We start from the raw sequence: 10,002 nt of genomic DNA on the forward strand, positions 1-10,002 counted from the left end.
TTCCTGTCATCAGAAGATATTATATGACTGTCAGCATTGTAAGAAGGCCCTGGTTTCACTTGAATGCCAGTGTATTTACATTTAAGTCATTTAGCAGACGCTCTTATCCAGAGCGACTTACAAATTGGTGCGTTCACCTTAAGACATCCAGTGGAACAGCCACTTTACAATAGTGCATCTAAATCTTTTAAGGGGGGGGGGGTGAGAAGGATTACTTTATCCTATCCTAGGTATTCCTGAAAGAGGTGGGGTTTCAGGTGTCTCCGGAAGGTGGTGATTGACTCCGCTGTCCTGGCGTCGTGAGGGAGTTTATTCCACCATTGGGGGGCCAGAGCAGCGAACAGTTTTGACTGGAAGTGTATGGATGGACACACTATTGAAATTGAAAAAAATACAGCATAAGACCAATGAAGTGAATACCATAAATAGACTATGCTATATAACACATGCTAAGGTTGATTTAAATTATTTTTTAAATAGTCACCCACAAAAAGACTTGTCAGTCAGTGATTTCAGTCTAAATTTGATTAATTTGAGTTCAGTTCTTGGCATTGTTTTATCTTTATATTGGCAGTTGAGGGAGAGGTGCGGCCAAATCAAAAATGATTTGTCAACATCACACACATTTTGACATTTACGCAATGAACCACATGTTTTCTACTTTTCCCCAATCTCTTCATCATCTCCACCTTTCTTTACCTCATGTAGGCACTCTGCTAGCTGTCAGTCAACCCCAGAGACGAGACCCAACACAGGATACACAACCTCAGATCTTATCAGATATTCATTTAACCTTTCTTTTATGAAATTCCCTGGTATAGGTATAGACAGGGTTTAGAGACGGGGGCCAGTAACCGAATGGTTACTGTTTCAAATCCCAGGGCTGATGGGGAAACCTGGCAGGAGGGTTGCTGGTATCAGAATCTCAGGTGCCGCATACTTCCATTGTGCCCTTGAGCAAGGCACTTAAAGCCTGGTCCAGCTTTAAACATTTTTGGTGTATTAGGTTAAGGTAGTTTTGAGTATGATCAATGAGTATACTTGACACTTTCATATGCACGTCAATAATATGTTTTGATGTCTCATAAATAGAAAGTTGTGTTGTGTTATTTTTTACCCCACCTGGCTTTCAAATTTGAAAACATTTGTTTGAGCTGCAGAATACTGCAATGGCTTGTGTTTATTGTCAAAAAGACAATCTTCTCACAGGACTATGTAAAACATGGTACATTGATGCCCTAGATTTAGCATGTGTGTTTTGCAGAGAAAACACTGACCATGTTGTGATCATCATTATACACCTCAACTTGATTTCTAGATGTAATCTTTATCTAATTGATCAGATCATCTACATTGATAGATCATGGTCTTAGATAAACTGGAAGAACACACATCGTTGAAGTGTTCAACTTAATACCAGGCACCTTGACAATGGCATTTGACTGGTTGTGACCAAAACTGTAACTTTGCACTACCTCTTCTGAAGAAAGTGGGGGTGGGATTTGCGACACAGTCATTCTCTTCAAAAGTGTTTACAAACAGTTCTCCAAGTCACTTTACTTTCAAACACCAGAGTTAACAGACTGTCTTGGATAGCAGGTGAAACGCTGAAGTCTTTTTGCATATTTGTCATTATAGATATGCAATCATTTATATTCAAAGCAAAATGGTCTATTAATTCAGTATTGATTAACTATAGTTGTAGAAGTTAATATATGTATTGTTAATATATGTGTTAGCTCAGTATTTATTTATTTGTGTCCCTTTTGGACAAATACGTTTTTTGAATGTAATTAGCTGTTACAGTTTAAACTCCAGCACACTAGATTATTGTGTTCTCCATAAAGTATTCAATGGATCTCAACCAACTTTTTGGGTTATTCATCAGGGTTCATCCACAACTTTTTTTCTCAAACATATTTTTTTCTCAACAGGAGAAATGTCTACCAACATCTCTGTGGACCCGGTGGATTTAAACACCTCTGACACCAACCAGATGTGTGACGTCTTTGTCTACCAGAGAGCTGCCTTGATCATCTTCCCAATCTTCTACTCTCTGGTGTTCCTCATCAGTGTCTGTGGCAACTGCCTTGTCCTGTATGTGACCTGTCAGAAGAAGCAGAAGTTCAACTCCACGTCTCTTTACCTGGTCAACCTGGCTGTGTCTGATGCATTGTTCACATTGGCACTGCCAGGGAGAGTCACTTACTACATCAGACAGTTTGACTGGCCCTTTGGGGATTTGCTCTGCAGGCTGGCTACTATGTTGTTCTTTTCAAACACATACTCAGGTAAGGTGTGTGTGTGTTGTATGGGGAGAACTGTGTAAGAGCTGCAGCATTCCGCAGTGGGTTGTTGTTATAGTCAAAAATAACTTTTTCTCACAGGTTTATATAAAACATTTACATTTATGCCCTAGTTTTTGCATTTGTGTGTATGTGTCAGTCTGTCAATTTTTTTCTGTCTGCTTGCCTGTCTGCTAGTTAGTGTCTTCTGTTTATTCATCCACCCATTCAATATCCCGTCTCCCTCTCTTCCACCAGGAATTGCCTTCATGACATGTATCAGTCTAGACCGGTACCTGGCCATGGTCCACCCCCACCGGCTACAGTACCTGCGGAGTGTCAAAGTGGTGCGAGTGGTCTGCTGCCTCGTCTGGCTACTGGTGTGTCTGGAAACCGCCCCCCTGCTCTTCCGTACCATGCTCCATGACCACAGAGGCCGACGAACCTGCATGGAGTACTTCACCTTTGAGGGTACTCGCTCCACCCCTTATCTTCTCTTCCTGGCCTGTACGGTTTCCTTCTGTCTCCCCCTACTGGTCATCATTGTGTGTTACACCCGGATCAATCTCAAACTGAGTCGCACGGCCAAACAGAACCCACTGACGGGCCGCTTGGGTCGTAGCCAAAGAGCCAACAATATCATCCTCCTCATCCTCCTCACCTTCGTCCTGTGCTTCAGCCCCTACCACCTCAACATCATGCAGTTCATGCTGAGGAAGATGCTGGGCCAGCCCAAGTGTGACGAGATGCGGGCATTCAAGGCTTCCCTACAGGTAGGACCTGCTAAAGTGAATGTCTGTATGTTAGTTGTTGGTCTGTTCGTTGGTCTGTTTGTCGGTTGGGGAGACTGTTGGTGGGTCTGTCTTTCTATAAAACATGGTAGATTTACATTTATGCCCGAGATGCATCCTGTTGTGTGTGTGTTTGTGTGTCTGTCTGGCTGTCAGTCAGTATATCTGACTGTTTAGGGAACTGTGAGTTTTCTTTTCTTCGTGATACATTGAAATCCTCAACAACATTTTTTTATTAAAAAGGCATTGTGTCCCTGCAGGTGACTGTCTCCATGATGAACCTTAACTGTTGTCTGGACCCTGTCATCTACTTCTTTGCCATTAAGACGTACAAGCAGAGGGTGATGAGTCTGTTCAAGGGCTACCTTTCTACCCCTGCTCCTTTCTCCAAAACCGCCACCGACAACAGCAGCAGCAACACCTAAACATCAACACCAGTAGGAAGAGATTGTGGTTTTTGGCACTAAACATACTCCATCCTTATATGTTAAAGGTATAGGACAGACACTTAAGAACAAACTTCCATACATGTATATGTATATATAGAGTATGTTTAGTGCCAAAAATATAGGGTTAAATACATGTAAAAATGTTTCCAGATTTTTCTTATATGTTAAAGGTATAGGACAGACACTTAAGAACAAACTTCCATACATGTTTTCGACTGGTACCGGGGGACATTCAGACAAGTCTTGTGAGGCCTGTGGAAATACTACAAAAACAACCCATATGTATGTGTTCGTGAGAGTCTCACCTTTACACAGATGGGTCAAACTGTTCGAAAGCTACAGACGGAGGTTGGCAGATTGGCTGTATCAACTTCTGATGCTTGTGGGGGTCGTAGAGCAAAACAGAGAACACCATAGTGTTCATGAGAGACCCATCTTTCCATAGAGGGAACGATTATAGTTTGTAGCCCAAATCATTCGGACGCTACAGACAATTTTGTGAGATGTGTCATGGTCTGACAAACACCGCTCTAGCTCTGTCACCTTTCACTGCAGATGCGGAAGTGTAACAGACGGATGCGGTGGATTGAGACGCATCTAAAGCAAAAACAGATCTCTAGCTTAAACTGACAGAATTTTATGGGGAGTTTAGCATAAATACAATTAGATTCCCACGTTAAGTGGTTTAATATGACTCAAATGTGTATATATAATGCAGTTATTTTTGTACAAAGAAATGTTACAATATTTTGTTGAAACCTGAATGAGTAAATATTTAATGCAAATGACGTAAGGTGACAAGTTCTTGATTTACAACATGTATATTTGTAAATCTGTAAATGTCTGGCTAGAGATATAGGCTGGAGTTGGGGACATTTTCTGTATCATTTTACTGTACTGAAGAATACAATCTGCAGCTGAATAAACATATTAGTCATCTCTCTGATGTATAACATTTGTTGCGGGTGGCCATTAAACAGACAGAAGGTACGATAATGAGTGGGTTCATTTTCATTGTGCGGAGAAAAAATAAATATGTGGACCTAGCCATGTAGAAACAATCTGAATGTATCAAAGCGTATAATTGAATTTCATCCGATTGTATTTGGACACTCAATATATTTCCATTCCATATTTAGTTACACGACACAGCCAGATCACGGGAAAAACACCAGAGCATAAAAGTCAAACATAATGTTTTCAAAATAAACAGATTTGAGATGTAAAAGTAAATACACCTTAAAAGAGAATTACTCAAGTAAAGGTAAAAGTCACCCAGCAAAATACTACTTGAGTAAAAGTCTAAAAGTATTTTGATGATGTAATTGCTCAAATATTTTTTATTTTATTTATTATATATATATATATTATTTTTATTATTTATTTAACCAGGTAGGTTGCAACTGCAACCTGGCCAAGATAAAGCAAAGCAGTTCGACACATACAACAACAGAGTTACACATGGAATAAACATACATACAATCAATAATACAGTAGAAAAATCTATATACAGCATGTGCAAATGAGGTAGGATAAGAGAGGTAGGCAATAAATAGGCTATGGTAGCAAGTTAATTACAATATAACAATTAAACACAGGAATGGTAGGATGCGCAGAAGATCAATGTGCAAGTTGAGATACTGGGGTGCAAAGGAGCAAGATATATAAATAAATAAATACAGTATGGGGATAATGTAGATTGGATGGGCTATTTACAGATGAGCTATGTACAGGTGCAGTGATCTGTGAGCTGCTCTGACAGCTGGTGCTTAAAGCTAGTGAGGGAGGTTAGAGTCTCCAGCTTCAGAGATTTTTGCAGTTCGTTCCAGTAATTGGCAGCAGAGAACTGGAAGGATAGGCAGGCAAAGGAAGAATTGGCTATGGGGGTGACCAGTGAGATATACCTGCTGGAGCGCTTACTTCGGGTGGGTGCTGCTATGGTGACCAGTGAGCTGAGATTAGGCGGGGCTTTACCTAGCAGAGACTTGTAGATGACCTGGAGCCAGTGGGTTTGGCAACGAGTATGAAGCGAGGGCCAGCCAACGAGAGCATACTGGCTGCAGTGGTGGGTAGTATATGGAGTATTGGTGACAAAAACGGATAGCACTGTGATAGACTGCATCCAATTTGTTGAGTAGAGTGTTGGAGGCTATTTTGTAAATGACATCGCCAAAGATCGGTAGGATGGTCAGTTTTACTAGGGTATGTTTGGCAGCATGAGTGAAGGATGCTATTTTGCGAAATAGGAAGCTGATTCTAGATTTAATTTTGTATTGGAGATGTTTAAAGTGAATCTGGAAGGAGAGTTTACAGTCCAACTAGGCACCTAGGTATTTTATAGTTGTCCACATATTCTAAGTCAGAACGGTCCAGAGTAGTGATGCTGGACGGGCAGGCAGGTGCGGGCAGCGATCGGTTGAAGAGCATTTAGTTTTACTTGCATTTAAGAGCAGTTTGGAGGCCACGGAAGGAGTGCTGTATAGCATTGAAGCTTGTCTGGAGGTAAGTTAACGCCATGTCCAACGAAGGGCCAGAGGTATATAGAATGGTGTCGTCTGCTTAGAGGTGGATCAAAGAATCACCAGCAGCGAGAGCGACATCATGGATGTATACAGAGAAGAGAATTGAACCCTGTGGCACCCCCATAGAGACTGCCAGAGGTCCGGACAACAGGCCCTCAGATTTGACATACTGAACTATATCGGAGAAGTAGTTGGTGAACCAAGAGAGGCAATCATTTGAGAAACCAAGTCGAAAGCCTTAGCCAGATCGATGAATACGGCTACACAGTAATGTCTCTTATCGATGGCGGTTATGATATCATTTAGGACCTTGAGCGTGGCTGAGGTGACTTCCGGCGCCGACTGAGATGGCCGCCTCGCTTCGCGTTCCTAGGAAACTATGCAGTTTTTTGTTTTTTTACGTGTTATTTCTTACATTAGTACCCCAGGTCATCTTAGGTTTCATTACATACAGTCGAGAAGAACTACTAAATATAAGATCAGCGCCAACTCACCATCAGTACGACCAAGAATATGTTTTCCGCGACGCGGATCCGGTGTTCTGCCTTACAAACAGGACAACGGAATGGATCGCATGCAGCGACCCAAGGAAACGACTCCGAAAAAGAGGGAAACGAGGCGGTGTTCTGGTCAGACTCCGAAAAAGGGCACATCGCGCACCACTCCCCAGCATTCTTCTTGCCAATGTCCAGTCTCTTGACAACAAGGTTGACGAAATCCGAGCAAGGGTAGCATTCCAGAGGGACATCAGAGACTGCAACGTTCTCTGCTTCACAGAAACATGGCTTACTGGGAAGACGCTATCCGAGGCGGTGCAGCCAACGGGTTTCTCCACGCATCGCGCCGACAGAAACAAACATCTTTCTGGTAAGAAGAGTGGCGGGGGCGTATGCCTCATGACTAACGAGACATGGTGTGATGAAGGAAACATACAGAAAACTCAAATCCTTCTGTTCACCTGATTTAGAATTCCTCACAATCAAATGTAGACCGCATTATCTTCCAAGAGAATTCTCCTCGATTATAATCACAGCCGTATATATCCCCCCCCAAGCAGACACATCGATGGCTCTGAACGAACTTTATTTAACTCTTTGCAAACTGGAAACCATTTATCCGGAGGCTGCATTCATTGTAGCTGGGGATTTTAACAAAGCTAATCTGAAAACAAGACTCCCTAAATTTTACCAGCATATCGATTGCGCAACCAGGGGTGGTAAAACCTTGGATCATTGTTACTCTAACTTCCGCGACGCATATAAGGCCCTGCCCCGCCCCCCTTTCGGAAAAGCTGACCACGACTCCATTTTGCTGATCCCTGCCTACAGGCAGAAACTAAAACAAGAGGCTCCCACGCTGAGGTCTGTCCAACGCTGGTCAGACCAAGCTGACTCCACACTCCAAGACTGCTTCCATCACGTGGACTGGGACATGTTTCGTATTGCGTCAGATGGAAATATTGACGAATACGCTGATTCGGTGTGCGAGTTCATTAGAACGTGCGTCGAAGATGTCGTTCCCATAGCAACGATAAAAACATTCCCAAACCAGAAACCTTGGATTGATGGCAGCATTCGCGTGAAACTGAAAGCGCGAACCATTGCTTTTAATCAGGGCAAGGTGTCTGGTAATATGTCCGAATATAAACAATGCAGCTATTCCCTCCACAAGGCTATTAAACAAGCTAAGCGTCAGTACAGAGACAAAGTGGAATCTCAATTCAATGGCTCAGACACAAGAGGCATGTGGCAGGGTCTACAGTCAATCACGGACTACAAGAAGAAACCCAGCCCAGTCACGGACCAGGATGTCTTGCTCCCAGGCAGACTAAATCACTTTTTTGCCCGCTTTGAGGACAATACAGTGCCACTGACACGGCCTGCAACGAAAACATGCGGTCTCTCCTTCACTGCAGCCGAGGTGAGTAAGACATTTAAACGTGTTAACCCTCGCAAGGCTGCAGGCCCAGACGGCATCCCCAGCCGCGCCCTCAGAGCATGCGCAGACCAGCTGGCCGGTGTGTTTACGGACATATTCAATCAATCCCTATACCAGTCTGCTGTTCCCACATGCTTCAAGAGGGCCACCATTGTTCCTGTTCCCAAGAAAGCTAAGGTAACTGAGCTAAACGACTACCGCCATCATGAAGTGCTTTGAGAGACTAGTCAAGGACCATATCACCTCCACCCTACCTGACACCCTAGACCCACTCCAATTTGCTTACCGCCCAAATAGGTCCACAGACGATGCAATCTCAACCACACTGCACACTGCCCTAACCCACCTGGACAAGAGGAATACCTATGTGAGAATGCTGTTCATCGACTACAGCTCGGCATTCAATACCATAGTACCCTCCAAGCTCGTCATCAAGCTCGAGACCCTGGGTCTCGACCCCGCCCTGTGCAACTGGGTACTGGACTTCCTGACGGGCCGCCCACAGGTGGTGAGGGTAGGCAACAACATCTCCTCCCCGCTGATCCTCAACACGGGGCCCCACAAGGGTGCGTTCTGAGCCCTCTCCTGTACTCCCTGTTCACCCACGACTGCGTGGCCATGCACGCCTCCAACTCAATCATCAAGTTTGCGGACGACACAACAGTGGTAGGCTTGATTACCAACAACGACGAGACGGCCTACAGGGAGGAGGTGAGGGCCCTCGGAGTGTGGTGTCAGGAAAATAACCTCACACTCAACGTCAACAAAACTAAGGAGATGATTGTGGACTTCAGGAAACAGCAGAGGGAACACCCCCTATCCACATCGATGGATCAGTAGTGGAGAGGGTAGCAAGTTTTAAGTTCCTCGGCATACACATCACAGACAAACTGAATTGGTCCACTCACACTGACAGCATCGTGAAGAAGGCGCAGCAGCGCCTCTTCAACCTCAGGAGGCTGAAGAAATTCGGCTTGTCACCAAAAGCACTCACAAACTTCTACAGATGCACAATCGAGAGCATCCTGGCGGGCTGTATCACCGCCTGGTACGGCAACTGCTCCGCCCTCAACCGTAAGGCTCTCCAGAGGGTAGTGAGGTCTGCACAACGCATCACCGGGGGCAAACTACCTGCCCTCCAGGACACCTACACCACCCGATGTTACAGGAAGGCCATAAAGATCATCAAGGACATCAACCACCCGAACCACTGCCTGTTCACCCCGCTATCATCCAGAAGGCGAGGTCAGTACAGGTGCATCAAAGCTGGGACCGAGAGACTGAAAAACAGCTTCTATCTCAAGGCCATCAGACTGTTAAACAGCAATCACTAACATTGAGTGGCTGCTGCCAACACACTGTCATTGACACTGACCCAACTCCAGCCACTTTAATAATGGGAATTGATGGGAAATGATGTAAATATATCACTAGCCACTTTAAACAATGCTACCTTATATAATGTTACTTACCCTACATTATTCATCTCATATGCATATGTATATACTGTACTCTAGATCATCGACTGCATTCTTATGTCACTAGCCACTTTAACTATGCCACTTTGTTTACTTTGTCTACATACTCATCTCATATGTATATACTGTACTCGATACCATCTACTGTATGCTGCTCTGTACCATCACTCATTCATATATCCTTATGTACATATTCCTTATCCCCTTACACTGTGTATAAGACAGTAGTTTTGGAATTGTTAGTTAGATTACTTGTTGGTTATCACTGCATTGTCGGAACTAGAAGCACAAGCATTTCGCTACACTCGCATTAACATCTGCTAACCATGTGTATGTGACAAATAAATTTGATTTGATTTGATTTGATTTGATTTTGACCAGCTCTGAAACCAGATTACATAGCGAAGAAGGTACAGTGAGATTCGAAATGGTCGGTAATCTGTTTGTTAACTTGGCTTTCAAAGACCTTAGTAGAATAGATATAGGTCTGTAGCAGTTTGGGTCTAGAGTGTCTCCCCCTTTGAAGAGGGGGATGACCG

General features: G+C 43.8%; 1 protein-coding gene across 2 annotated transcripts; it reads left to right on the plus strand.

Moving 5' to 3' along the window:
* The first annotated feature begins 1,499 nt into the window (after positions 1–1,499).
* On the plus strand, positions 1,500–4,464 carry si:ch211-184m13.4 (uncharacterized protein LOC798560 homolog). 2 transcript variants are annotated; one of them, XM_029643666.2, is made up of 4 exons: positions 1,500–1,599; positions 1,935–2,291; positions 2,544–3,058; positions 3,337–4,464. In XM_029643666.2, the coding sequence occupies exons 2-4, from the start codon at positions 1,940–1,942 to the stop codon at positions 3,499–3,501; spliced, it is 1,032 nt and encodes a 343-aa protein (XP_029499526.1). In that variant the 5' UTR covers positions 1,500–1,599; positions 1,935–1,939; the 3' UTR covers positions 3,502–4,464. The 2 variants fall into 2 exon arrangements, with proteins under 2 accessions (XP_029499526.1, XP_029499534.1); XM_029643674.2 differs by lacking the exon at positions 1,500–1,599 and having other exon boundaries at positions 1,785–2,291.
* The last annotated feature ends 5,538 nt before the right edge of the window (positions 4,465–10,002 follow it).

Source organism: Oncorhynchus nerka, linkage group LG3 (genome assembly GCF_034236695.1).
Source record: "Oncorhynchus nerka isolate Pitt River linkage group LG3, Oner_Uvic_2.0, whole genome shotgun sequence".
NCBI classification, from domain to species: Eukaryota; Metazoa; Chordata; class Actinopteri; order Salmoniformes; family Salmonidae; genus Oncorhynchus; species Oncorhynchus nerka.

Bases quoted from the DNA above. Each gene is read 5' to 3' on its own strand.
- si:ch211-184m13.4 (XM_029643666.2), top strand. From the start codon at position 1,940: ATGTCTACCAACATCTCTGTGGACCCGGTGGATTTAAACACCTCTGAC. The intron at 2,292-2,543 runs GTAAGGTGTGTG...CTCTTCCACCAG, and splicing joins CTTTTCAAACACATACTCAG to GAATTGCCTTCATGACATGT. The intron at 3,059-3,336 runs GTAGGACCTGCT...GTGTCCCTGCAG, and splicing joins CATTCAAGGCTTCCCTACAG to GTGACTGTCTCCATGATGAA.